Genomic DNA, 13200 nt, shown 5'->3' with positions numbered 1-13200 from the left:
AGGAGTGCTGGTGTCTATGTCCAGCTAACCTTCTGGGCGAGAGAAGGGGTTCACCCAGGACAGGTTGCCAGTCTGTCCCAGGGCAACACAGAGGCAGACAGGGCACACACGAGAATTTAGAGAGACCGGGTTCTCAGTCAAGCCGGAGAACCCGGAGAGAACCCACGCATGCACAGGGAGAACATGCAAACTCCGTGCAGAAAGACCCCGGGCCAGGAATCGATCCCAGGACCTTCTTGCTGTGAGGCAACAGTGCTACCAACTGCGCCACTGTGCAGCCCGACTGGAGAATCTCTTACCAGTTATTTTGGCATATTTAGATATCTGAGGATGATGGTCAATCCCATTTCCTCTTTGAAGTGTTGAGTAGAAAGGACACATTTTCAAGGTCTTGAAAGAGCAGTCGTTACTGGTTGCAGATAGTTAAGAATATTTATTTCTTGGGATGAACAGTTGCTTGATTGTTGGGATCCATGAATAAATGTTTCATCATAAAAACACAGACAATTATTATTATTGGTAATTATTAGAACTGGTGGCAGTATTATCTTAAAGACATAGATATTGCAGAAACAATTTATCATCTTAATATGTGTGTTATTTATTTATTTATTTATTTATTTTTGTATTTTTACCATTTACAGCAAACTCAAAGGGCTCTTATTGTGAAAGTATGCAGGATGTTTGAGTTTTTACTATTGTAGCTAAAATGAATGGCTTCAATAGGGATTTTATTTCTAAAAAGCAATGAAGACATAAGGGTGCACCTAATTATAAATTATAATCCAATTATAATTTTAATCTGTTGAATTCAGCTACAGTGTGGTCTAATATTTTCTACATCATAATTAAAATAGTAAAACACGCCCCACTAATGTCACTTAAAATAAATATACTCTCTTCAAATAGAGCTCGTTGTGTTCGTTTCTTCATTTTTTTTTTTAAATTTAATTTTATGAAAAAATAATAGGTTCGTAGTACGGCTGCTGACTGTATACCACTCCAAAAATCCTCCTTGTGGCAAATAAACGGATGTAAACCTGACTAGATGAGTCCATTCCGGGTTCAGGAAGAAGCGAATCACAGAAACATGTAAACAGCGTACCTGCAGCCAGCTCAGGGACGGCGGGTGAGAGCGCTCTTCCTGCTTTCAAAGTTCCCACGGCACTCCGGGGACCACCCAGCGGCGCCGAGCGCGCCTCCCATTGGCTGCTCGCTCCTCATTTGCATTAACGTCAGTAAAGGCTGTAGGTCAATCCTTGCGGGTGCTTTTATTGGATGTGCCGCTGTCAAGCAGTGCTGAAGAATTGGAAGGGCAAACGCCAGAAAAGGCAGAGACAAGACAAACATTAAAATCAGCATTATGTAGCTCGATCCCGCCTTATGTCCGCTCGCGTCAAACTGAGATAATCCTGCCGTCACCGATTTTTAACATCTGAAACTTGTGGACACGGAGCGTGGATTTTTTTTTTCCTTTCTTTTTTTTAAGATTTTTTTTTTTTCCTCTGAGTGTGTGCGTCTCTCTCTCTCCTTCTCTCTCTCTCTCTCTCTCGCAAGCGACTACATTCTCCAGAGGTGGTACCTCTTCATATTACAATCAAACAGCCTCTACATCTGTTTTTGTCAAGCTCCAGAATGAGAGGAAAAATCGCGGAGCCTGTAGCGAACTGCAGCCGGGTTTGGATCTCTTAAATCAGGCGGATCATCCTCCACCGGGGGGAGCGGATGCCTGAATGGAGACTGCGAGCCATCCACCAGGATCTCCCCGCTTCCTAAATTGGTGAATTTGTGGGCTGACAAATGGAGTGTTCTGTCGGGCTGCATGGCCTTGTGTTTCACCGACGGTGTTTGACATGGGAGCGACTGACCAGAATAACACTCCGCAGTGTGAATATTTCAGCCTGTTGATGATGAGCCGCTCAGGACTGGAGCAAAGTGTCGTGAGAATCGCTTTTCTGGCCCGTGTGCTGAGCTGAAGTGGACAACCAGACTGTTGAAGAAGACCAAAAAACAAAAACAAAAAAAAGGGCAATATTTTTGATGGCTCCGAGGTGGGGGAGGACGGATACACATGAAACCTTGGACATAAAAAATGGATAAAACTCATGCGTAAAGCTGATGAGGGAGGGGGGGGTCTCAGGCCTACTTGATAGCAGTAGTGAAGTTGATGGGGGGGTGAGGGGAGTGAGAAAATGATGATGTGGTACGAATTGAAGGCGAGAAGAAGAGCTGGAGTGAGGGATAAAATCCGTGGGGATCTTGGTAGCTGAAGAATAACGGAACCCAAGTTTCTCCAGGACAAGACAGCTGCTTTCATTGAAGCTCTCCAATTAACTTCATGTGAAAAACAGGGAGAGGAAATCAGCTTCCTGGTTGAGGGAGGGGTGGGTGGGTGGGTAGGGGGGGTTAGATAGATATTTTATTCATGCCTTATGTTGGAGCAACTGGAGAACCGGCTTTCCTGTGGCCTAGATGTTATATATACACACACACACACCCATGCATTTGTAGAGAAACACATATTTTTGGAGAGAATTTTAACCTTTCGGAGGAAGAGTGGACCTTCAGAAACACACAGAGAGGACGAATGACACTCTTGTAGCCTCAAAAGTAACGCACTTGGAAAGAAAAGAAGAAAAAAAGGCTGAAGTGGGTTTGAAGCATGGGCTGTGCTTCAAGTATTCATATCTCTGATAGGGTGGTCTACCACAGTGGAAAAGAGTCTGAGGATTCCCACTCACCCCAGCAGACTAATACAACTCAGCATCAAGGAAATCCTGCCTCCGGACTACCCCTAAAACCCCCTAGCTGCAAGGTGAGAGAACCTACATTCATTACGCTCACAGAGACAGGAGAGCGAGAGTGTGTGAGAGAGATCGAGTCAGAAGAAGTTTGCTTTTGTTTGTGTGTGTGTGTGTGTGTGTTTGTTTGTCTTATAGACAGTTGAGTTGTTCAGTCTTTATTCTGGAAAGGCAAAAAAACAAAAAAGAGTTTCTGTGCCAAAGGGACAAAAACAACCATGTCTGCAAACCACAGGAAGGACATTCTAGGAAAAAAAAAAAAAAGAAAAAGAAAAAAGGGATCCAGGTGGTTACTCAGCTTGCACATGACTGAATCAACTTTACTTCACTTTATTTTGACTCTTTCCAAACTTGAAAACACAGTTTGGGATCTCGGAGGAAACAGGCCTTCATGCAATCTCTATGTTGTAGGCTTGTTTTTCTCCAACTCAACTATTGTTTTCTCTGTAGTTTCAGGAGGATGCAAACCATTGTTGCTGGGGTTTTTTTCTTTTCTATTTTTTTTTTTTTTTTGCAGACGATCTAAGCATACCTGACATGTGTGATCCCAACATGGGAGTAGAGCAGGGGTGTCAAAGTCCAGTCCTCAATTGCCACTATCCTGCAGTTTTTAGTTGTGCCACAGGTACAAAACACTGGAATAAAATGACTTAATTACGTCCTCCTTGTGTAGATCAGTTCTCCAGAGCCTTGCTAATGACCTAATTATTCGATTCAGGTGTGGTGCAGCAGAGGCACAACTAAAAGTTGCAGGGCAGTGGCCCTCGAGGATTGGAGTTGGACACCTGTGGAGTGGAGAATGGCCTGTTTAGGGCCGTAAGTCTAAGCAGAAAGCATCAACATCTATCCTCAAAACATGGTTCTCATTCAGCTGACGCATCTTTGGCCTCTGATTCACCTCTCTGCCAGTTGTGCTCTGTTTTAATAGGCCTTCCTCCTCCACACTGAAAATGAATGGATTCAAAAAGTTGCATGACTTATTAGCAAAATGTATGTGCCTGCTTGTATACATTGACAAAATACTTTGTATAGAGAAGATGTAGATGTTCTTAGACATTTTCTTGTTGCACATGTCCGTCAAAATAGTGGAATATTTATTTTAAGTAATAAGAAACGAGTTTCATTTTTCTAGGGACTACAAGTACAAGTAGCTCGCCTGCAATGCGATGAAGGGAAGCATCATTCCACCAAATAGAAACTGGGTAATTAGCCGTTATAAAACCGAGAGCCGTCATTGTGTCTGTGGAAGAAAAACAGTGATATTCCCTGGACGAAGTCAAATCTAGCTTTTAATAATTACACTTTTGTAACCACAGGGATGTCTCTAACACAAAACGCCTGTTTTGGGGCCTACCCCAAAAAAGTGTGACTTTGTGAAATTAGTTGCGCATTAAGGGGTCCTCTGACGAACTTCAGACTTCTCAAAAGGCTCTGTCAGGCCGTATTTTGTGGCCAAGCTTCACTGTAGGATACAGTGAGAAAGAAGTCTGTGTAACAGATGCCCCTACGTCAGGACAGCCCACTGTGTGCCTTTGATTGAATTAGTTCCCTGATTGAGTTAGACTAATGGTATACACATCTTCACCAGCTGGAAATGGTTAATCCCTGTCCTGTAAGGTGTCGTTTTTAACATCCTCTCGGTTTTTTTTAGCTGCCCCTACCCCCTTTACGAAGAGAGATTCATATGCACCATAATACATGCAGGAAATCACATTACCATTGCTCTCATTACGAAAACCATGCGTCCATGGGCACACCATGGCGACCAGGGTTTCAGTAATACAACCCCATGCTGCTGCCGTCTGCTTGAGCTCTTTTGATTCCCTCTCTTAAATGTGATCAATAGCAGCTATTGATTGTTGTGGAATTGTTTGGCTGTGCCACATTTCCACATAAATTTAATAAGGCCTTTTGCAACACAGTGTTACTGGAAAAGCACTTGGCGATATTATTGGACAGCTCAACAGATGGCGCAGCTTTTATATGGAGATACTACGAGGTGACGGCAGAAAACACATCTGAACTCTATGTCAGATTAGCGCAGCACTTCTCAATTCCAGTCCTCAGGCCCCCCTGCTCTGCATGTTTTAGATGGACCTCTATTCCAGAGCAGCTGATTCAAATGATTGCATGACCATCAAGTGCTGCAGAAGCCTGTTAATCACCCACATATTGAATCCTGGTGTGTGGCAGAAGGGAAACACCTAAAACTTGCAGGACAGGGGGGGCGTGAGGACCGGAATTGAGAAACACTGGATTAGCAGAATCGTTGAAAGGTACATTTGATTATTTCTGTTTTTCATTTTTAAAATTTTCTTCAAACTATTTGAATGACTATTCAGCAGATTTATCAGTACTGAGGACAATTAGTGCCTCGACTGGGGGTATCTCACGTTCATGTGTTAATTCCCATCGGTGGCGTTTTTAGCACCCAAGTGCATCTCTGGGGTTGTAATAATAATTCACATTCACATAGCTGGCAGGATCGGCAATAAGGTGCATAAATTTAGCGTGTTGCGAACATGAATTCACCAGAGTTGTGCTGATTCTTGCCGCACACGTAGTTATTTATTTTATTCTGGGAGAGAAGGCGACAGGGAGATGACATGTGCAGGCGCCTACAGTGTGAGAAAGATTCAATAGAAGTTTGGGAGTGTGATGCGAGTCTTTGTCAAGGGTACGTTACCATCTGTGCTGCTCTGGTGATGATAAGGCTCAAGTACAAGGTCCTGTGATAGTGGGCTTTTTTTCCCTTTAAGTGTGTGTGTGTGTGTGTGTGTTGGGCCGAACAGTCAGACAGTGAAAGACCTCAGCCAAACACAACACCATTTATCTGGCCTTGACTTTTCCAGTCGGATTGCCCCCACTCAAGGAAAGTTGGTCTCCTGCCTGAACAACAAATGTAGAATCAGCTTTACCGCTACCCCTAGTGTAAATGAAAGGGGTCAATGAAAGGTGTGGAGTTTACAAGTATCTAAGCTGTAAGGCCTTCCTGCTTGATGTTTAATATCTGATTTATTTTTGCAGTCTTGGCAGTTAAATAAAATACTCTTGGTTGAAGTGACACAAGTTCTCTCAGAGTGACAGTAAATTTATTACTCACTTTATCGTCGGACATGTCCTGCATTAGTGCCAAATATCTCTCTTTTTATTCTTATTTTTGTAATGAAAATCACATTTCTATTCAGTATGATATTTAACCTTAACCTGAAAACACACCTGCACATTGTACGCAGTGTACCACACTGGTTTTCAGCATGAACACAAAAAAGAATGGGTCACATTGAAGTTTGTTGAGGCAACACAGATCACTGGACTCAAACAAAGGGTGTTATTTTTTTTATTTTTTTTGCCTTCTTTCAGAAGTAGAAATGGAAAGAGAACAAAAATGAGAAAGATTGCAGGACAATGCGCCATCAAGTGTTAAACTGGGTCCAGATGGCTGAGGCGTGGGTTGATATTACTGAAAATGTCAAATTATTATTATTATTATTATTATTATTGACACATGCCATTCACTACCAAATGCTCTTCCTAAATCTTCCTTTTATTCTGACTACACCTTTAGCACCTGTTGGGGGGGGGGAGGGGAGAGAAAGGAAAGCTGACATTACCGTATTTAACTGTAGGGTTGGTATTTATGAGAGTAACCATTGTCTTCTCAACCAACATAATCTTAAAACGGCATCATAAAATAGAAATGAGGTTGTTAAAAAAAGTCACGGTTTGGTACATGAGTCAGATATGGGTTTTTTGTTTTGGTCTGTACAGATACAGACCAATAGAAAAGCAAACAAATGTAAATGGTGGTGGTCAGAGGGCCATGGTGGTGCCGGTTCATGGCTACCTCACCTTTTGTCAGACTGCCCCAGGTGAAGGCGCCTGTGGCTATGTTGTAGTAGCTTCCCATGACCAGTGAATGCGTGTGTACTAGGGTTAATGAATGAATGTAGTGTGGAACGCAAATATTAGATTTTGTTTAACTTGTTTTGGCCAGGAAATAATTCACAAAGAAACAGTATGTATGACATAATTGTAGCATTATATGACCAATTGACATTTTCCACTTTAAGCATTAACGGAAATCTATTCTCTGTAAACTGCTGATTGTAGACAAGCAACTTGGTCTTTACCTGCCCTGGTGCCATTATTCCCAATCGTTCTTGCATTAGTTTGGTGTAGAGTGCTTGAAATAGTTTTTCAATTATTGTATGATATGGCACTTGAGAAGATATTTGTACACGCCTTTCTGGATGAGAGTGACATATTTTTTGAAAATGTTAAGCTATATCTAAGCCATAATTCTGAGTTCATTTCACCCACCTAGACCCCATAGGTGCCAAGGAACTCAAAGTTTATTCTTTATTAGCTGGAAACCCTAAACTACTGCTTACTCAATATCACAAAACAGAGTAATTTGATCTATCTCACTTTTTTAAAAGAGTATGCAGCAGGTTATGATAATCCTTTGACATGGGCAGCATCAGTGCATTTGTCAGGATTTCTCTCCCTCCGTGTCTGCATGCTTTCTCTGGCCAGTTGTGTGTGCGTGTGTGTGCGTGTGTGTGTGTGTGTGTGTGTTTAGTCTAATTTGAGAGTCGTTGGGTAATTTATTCCAGACGAGGCCAAAGGCTTTGCATGGTGATGAATTAATCCACTGTGCTTTTTCTGCTGCCTGTAAAGACGCAGACTGTTATTGGTCTTTTCTTTCCCGCCTTATACAACTTTTTAAAGATCTGTCTCAATTTCATGCTTGCATTGTGATACTTTTGCTTTTTGGATTTACTTTTTTAAAGGTCAACTCATAAATTTACACTTAATCTACAGCTGTTTTTAAAGTCTGACTCTTGTAGGTGGATAGTTTTTTTGTCACTACAGGAGCAGCTTCTCTTCGTGCACACATATGTTCGACTTTCTTGTTTTTGCAGTTGCTGAATGGATCAAATGATGAGCTGTGCTCCTCTGTTTATTGAAGATGTCATCATTATAAAGTATGCAGTGATTGTTTATGGCACTAACGCCTGGTACACTTCTGCTGCTGGCGTTTCCAGTTCTACTTGGACCAATTTCTAAAAGGTTAAATACGTGAAATAATAATAGGAATAAAGCTTAACTGGTTGGTTGTAAAGTAGCTGGAAGTTGTCTTTATTTATCAGCATCAGTCTAGATTTTTTATAGAAAGTGCCACTTTCTTAAAAAAAGAAAAGCTATCACAACCCTGGCATGTGACCTGGTGCCAAGTAAGGTTAATAATTTTATGTTCAAAAGGTGATCCAGATTTGCAGCATTTTTGAACATTGCTTTTCAAGCTGCTTATAGAAAAATCTAGCCTCTATATTATTTTACACATTCATTCAGTTTTAAAATCATGCTACATTTACTGTCACTGAGAAATTGCAGTTATTCATTCATTTTATTTTTTGGTGTTGCACTGATGCACAAAAAAAATGAATGTGAACATTTAAAACGTGAAGTATTATTGGTTCTATAGTTTCATGTTCTCAAAATCTAAATTTCTGTTGGAGTATCAAACTTTATTTTTGTCTTTTGTTATTTTAAAAGTTTCCCCATTCTCATCTCTAAACCCCTGTAAATACTTGATTAAAAATCTGGTCAAATGTGGAGTTCAGATGGGGCAGTGTGGTATAGCACCAGACCTTTATCTTCCTGAGATGGCAGAGGGGATCACTGGACTTTTGTTGACTGGTGTTCCATGGATCTCGAGGAGACTTAAATAAAGCTTGGTGGCCTGTCAGGCTTATAGTAGACTGGGGAAAACCCTGGTATTTGGTGTTCCCATCTCAGTTGAGATTGGAGTTCACCAGAGCGGCTCCTTTTCTCAGATCCTGTTTTGTGGTGTTCAAGGTTTAGTTGTGGAGAAGAAGGGATGTGATTTAAGAACCTCAAAGCTAGATAGTTGCTTCTTTTTTTTTATTTATTTTTGCAGATAATGTGGTTCCGTTGGCTTCACCTGGCCACGTCTTTCAGCATGCACAGCTAACTGTGCAGTGGCTGATCCCCTTTAACTCTGAGACCAGGGGTCTTAACTGCAGAAAGGTAGATGGCTCCCTGTAGTTAAAGTCTCAACTTGTCATGTTCTTGGGTGATGGTTGGATGAAGTGGACAATTGTTGGACAAAGTGGAGATTGGGACCTCCTCTGCAGAAATATTAGCACTGCTCTGGTCTGTCATTGTGAAGAAAGAGCTGAACCAACATTCTGCCAGTGTTCCAACTGGGCATGTTTCATTTGGAGGGGACTTTAGGGCAGACCCAGAACACACTGGAGAGGTCATATATCCCTTCTAGCCTCAGAATGCTTATCGATCCTCCGCAATTTGTTGGTGAGTCTCTTGGGATAAGAATTTCTTGGTTTGCCTGGTTTTCCTCCTGAACCTGTTAAACCTACAACCTGATTTTGGATAAACTAGAGAATAGAAATAGACAGAAACATTATAAACATTATGTAGTCTGCCAGTGTTTTGATAAATAAAATGGTTCCCTGCATTCAAAGGCAATTTATGTTGATGAAGTTCAAGTGTTGCTGACCACATGTATAGCTGCTCAGGTTTGAGCAATTCTGATTATTTTTTCAAAAATTGCAAATGTCTACACTTAGTTGATCATCTCACTGCACTTATTTAAATCAGCTGCAAAGAAGGACTCAACAGTAGCCCTGTGGTACCATAATAACAACAGACTTCATATTATACAACGTCATATGATGATAGTTGTATAACAGTGCTGGTTACAGTAAAACCATTTTTACCATAATTTTATTTTAGTGTTCTAAGACATGATGGATTCAATTTACAAGGATATGGCCAACTTTCAATTCAATGTTATGAAAATAAACTCTGCAAATTGCTTGAGTACTGCTTTTGAAAACATGTCCATTGTAACGGGCTTCATTTGGACAAGTGTCTCTGTATTTGCTTTCTCCTTTAGAGTGTCTGCAAGGGGAATAAACGGGGCGGAAAAGGGGTAATTTTTTTTCTGCCTTGTCATTTATCTCCACTGGCACATGAGCAGAAGGAGTCGAGAGGAAGCAAGATGGGGCCCTGGGAGTGCCTACACTCCACTGATTGATGTAAAGGAGCTTATCTCGCTTGTTTGTACATGAGACGTTCAAGAGTTCACAGTTGTATGTTTCACACTAGCATTAATACATTTTCTTCCCCAGAACCCAGTCTACTCAATAGGCTGTCTCCATTGACAGAGCGAGTCAGATGACTCTCTCTTAGTATAACATGATAAATGCCTTTTGTCACCCTGAGTCTAGATAAAGTGGGTCTCTTTATCTCAAAGGCCTTGTTCACTTGTTGGGTACCAACTAGTTGAATGTACTTACAAAACAGACCCTCCCATTGTTTCCTGAACGGGTCTTAACAAATATTGCCTCATTCAAAGCTTCTGCTCCCCCCTCCAGGTTAAGAATTTAGTATTATAAGATCAGTATGTGATAGATTCATGAGATTACTGAAATGGTATTCTTCCCAAACAAGACACTCCAAGTGTTTACTTTGTACCAGCACTGTCTGTTCGAGCTCACAGGATCAGCCACAGCATTAAAACCAAACAGGTTACACAGTGTACGGCTCCTAAAGAACCCTAAGACAGTTTGAATCAGGGAGGGAGTCCTGTGTTTAAGCATTGCCAGATCAACATCATCGTAACATAATCAAACATCACAACGGAACCTTTTGGGTTCTTGGAGTCACTTGACCAAGTAAAAATTTCTTTAATTTCTTTCGGTTTATTGTATGGACAGGAAGTTGTTCCTGTCATATCCTGTCACTCATACCTGGAATATGAGTGGGTATAGTACTGGTGGAGGACAATCACAACATTTCAAAAAAGCTTGTGTTGTGTTTTCCACGAGAGTAAAGACATTGATCTCAGAATGAGATCATAGACTACTTTGACCATGTTCCAGTTACAAGTTGATTATTTACTTTCAAAATGAGTTTTAAAAAAAAATTATTCCACCACCACTGGCGTCACTAGGCCTATTTTAGAGGGATTAAGCTTCCCTAAAATATGTTCATGCCACCCTAAATAATTTGGTGGTTTTTATTCTGTCTTATGTTATATATAAGCAGCTGTATGTATATATATATATATATATATATATATATATATATATATATATATATATATATATATATATATACAGTACAGACCAAAAGTTTGGACACACTTTCTAATTGAATTCAATGAGAAGGTGTGTCCAAACATTTGGTCTGTACTGTATATATAAATGTAGAATTTTTTTATGTTGCCTAATGTTTGGGGATTTTTCTCATCGAGAGTGTTACATTAAAATAAATTCCTGTGTTTAATTCGTACTGCGTCAGTCACCGATTCACCTACTCCTGTCTTTTGGTTAAATAAGATGATAAACAAAACTGATTTATGTATTTCAGGCAAAGTGTTCACGTTTCTTAATTGATATTATTAAATTACTTAGTAAAGTTAATTTTTCGTTCTATATGTTTCAAGTCTTTTTAATCACTTTTGTCTTTACCACAATAGAAATTCCTTTTTTCTGGTATCCAAATCACACAAAACCAAATATGCAAATTAGACAATGACGTCATCTAGCTACTTTAACCAATAAGCTACTTTTCTTGGTGAGGACTTGGCAACAGTGAAGCAGGTCAGGAGAATTTTTCTGAGCAATGGATATTCGAAAGATTTTCAAGAGAGTAAGTATTAATCATCACTGCTGGCAGTAACAATACGCTAGTTTCAGTCCCCAGCTAACGGCATAATGGACTATGTAATAAACGAGCCAGATGCTCCCGGTTTGACAAATAAAAACTTAGTACGAGATCAAGTTAGTTCCCGCTCTAAAAGATCGTTGCTACTTCGCTAACTAGTTCGTCTAGTTAGCGAAGTGTAGGTCTTGGTTGTTCAGTATTTCCTTATGGAGAATCATATATATATATTTCACTTTGTACATTCGTGTTTGCACACCGTGGGATCTGAGCTCATTTTAGGATTGTTCAATATGGAATCGTCCTTTATATTTGGCAGTTAAATGTTGCGTTCAGTATAGAACATATGGTATTTGTCATGGCGGAACCTACGAAGGGTTCACGGGCCTTTGTTTTGTTGCTGTGACGGTTGCCTAGAGACCGACGTGACACAGCCGAAGTGAGCTGCTCTTAGTGCCTGCATTTTGTTTTTTTTAAATGTCCACCCCATACCTCACCAGTCCTTGGAACCGAAAACTATTGTAAAGAGACAGACGTGAGTGGGAAGATGGGCTGAACAATGTCAGTGAGGTTGAATACAAGGCATTAAAACAAACAACTAAAAATGTTTCTTAAAATGTTTATACAGTTTCTAGATTAGAAATGTGATTGTGCTTTCTGTGTTTCTGTTTTATTTAGTAAGAGAGTGGGAGCAGTTCTTCTGCAACACACTATGTACGTTTACTTGAGTGCAATTTTTTTATTACTCTGCCCACTGTGAGTAACTTCACTGAATAGAAAAAAAATGCTCACCTCAAAAATGGACCAGACACAAACCCACAGTCCATGGACGGTTCTAGACACAAACCAGTACTAAAATAATGTTAGTATTCACTGGCACCAAAACCAGAGCTCGCTGTTCCCTTAGATCAATTAAATTTTTTGCCTTCACAATTTTACTTTTGCCATGAATTCAAAATGAAGGTGGCAAACCTAGCCCACTTGGTATAAATATGGCCTTGAACTAGCTTCCAGCTAATTCTGTTTGCATGTATTAGTATTTAAAATTAGACTTTAAATACCAGAATTTCCACATTACTTTATATTTTTGATTGTCTGATGACATAAATTAAAAATATTAAATCGGATCAGCCGCTCAGTACTTGAATACCCATTTTACCAAATATGTGTTTTAGGCTCGTTTAATTGCTTGGACAGTTACTTTCTACTTCTGTTTGAGTAAAAACAAGTTGAAGTTGTTCTACTCTTACTGGAGTAGCGAATGATTGCTTTCTTGATCACTCTTTTACAAGAAAAGCATTAAAAAAAGAAGCAGACCCCCGCTGAGGCCACCCACCCCCATAAGAGGCTGGCAACTCAGGCCGAGGAGGTCAAGGCCTTGAGGAGCTGTAGTGAGCTTCTGTTACTTTCACTTCTGAAAGGGGGCGACCCTGGCTCCTTCATGTCTCATTATGACCACTTGATGATTGTAATAATAATAGTATGTGATAATTGTAATAATGATGATAATAATAACAATAAGGACTTGACCATCCCTATTGACCTGTAGGACTCAGGACACAAGAAAACAGAGAAGCAGTCAGCACACAAGAAAATAGAGAAGGACAGTGGAGAAACCACATCTGGAGAGGTGAGTGTAAGTCTAGAAGTCACTATTGCTGGGATAGGGTTAGACTAGCCT

The 13200-nt window shown here is 40.3% G+C and overlaps 1 protein-coding gene across 7 annotated transcripts in view; it reads left to right on the top strand.

Annotated features, from left to right (window-relative positions):
- Positions 1 to 2414: 2414 nt before the first annotated feature.
- The window catches only part of pde8a (phosphodiesterase 8A), a 57234-nt gene continuing 46448 nt past the window's right edge, over positions 2415 to 13200 (top strand). For 2 of the 7 annotated variants that reach the window (XM_044134184.1, XM_044134166.1), the window contains exons 1-2: positions 2415 to 2815; positions 13069 to 13155. In XM_044134184.1, coding sequence (XP_043990119.1) covers positions 2663 to 2815; positions 13069 to 13155 — 240 coding nt within the window. In that variant the 5' untranslated portion in view covers positions 2415 to 2662. Of the gene's footprint in view, positions 2816 to 5056; positions 5078 to 11423; positions 11508 to 13068; positions 13156 to 13200 lie in introns of those variants that run through there. The other 5 variants (XM_044134213.1, XM_044134195.1, XM_044134175.1 and 2 more) reach the window with 4 other exon arrangements.

This window comes from Gambusia affinis, linkage group LG02 (assembly GCF_019740435.1).
Source record: "Gambusia affinis linkage group LG02, SWU_Gaff_1.0, whole genome shotgun sequence".
NCBI lineage: Eukaryota > Metazoa > Chordata > Actinopteri > Cyprinodontiformes > Poeciliidae > Gambusia > Gambusia affinis.
The sequence above is the reverse complement of the archived record's forward strand: the minus strand, read 5'-3'. Positions and strand labels throughout refer to the sequence as shown.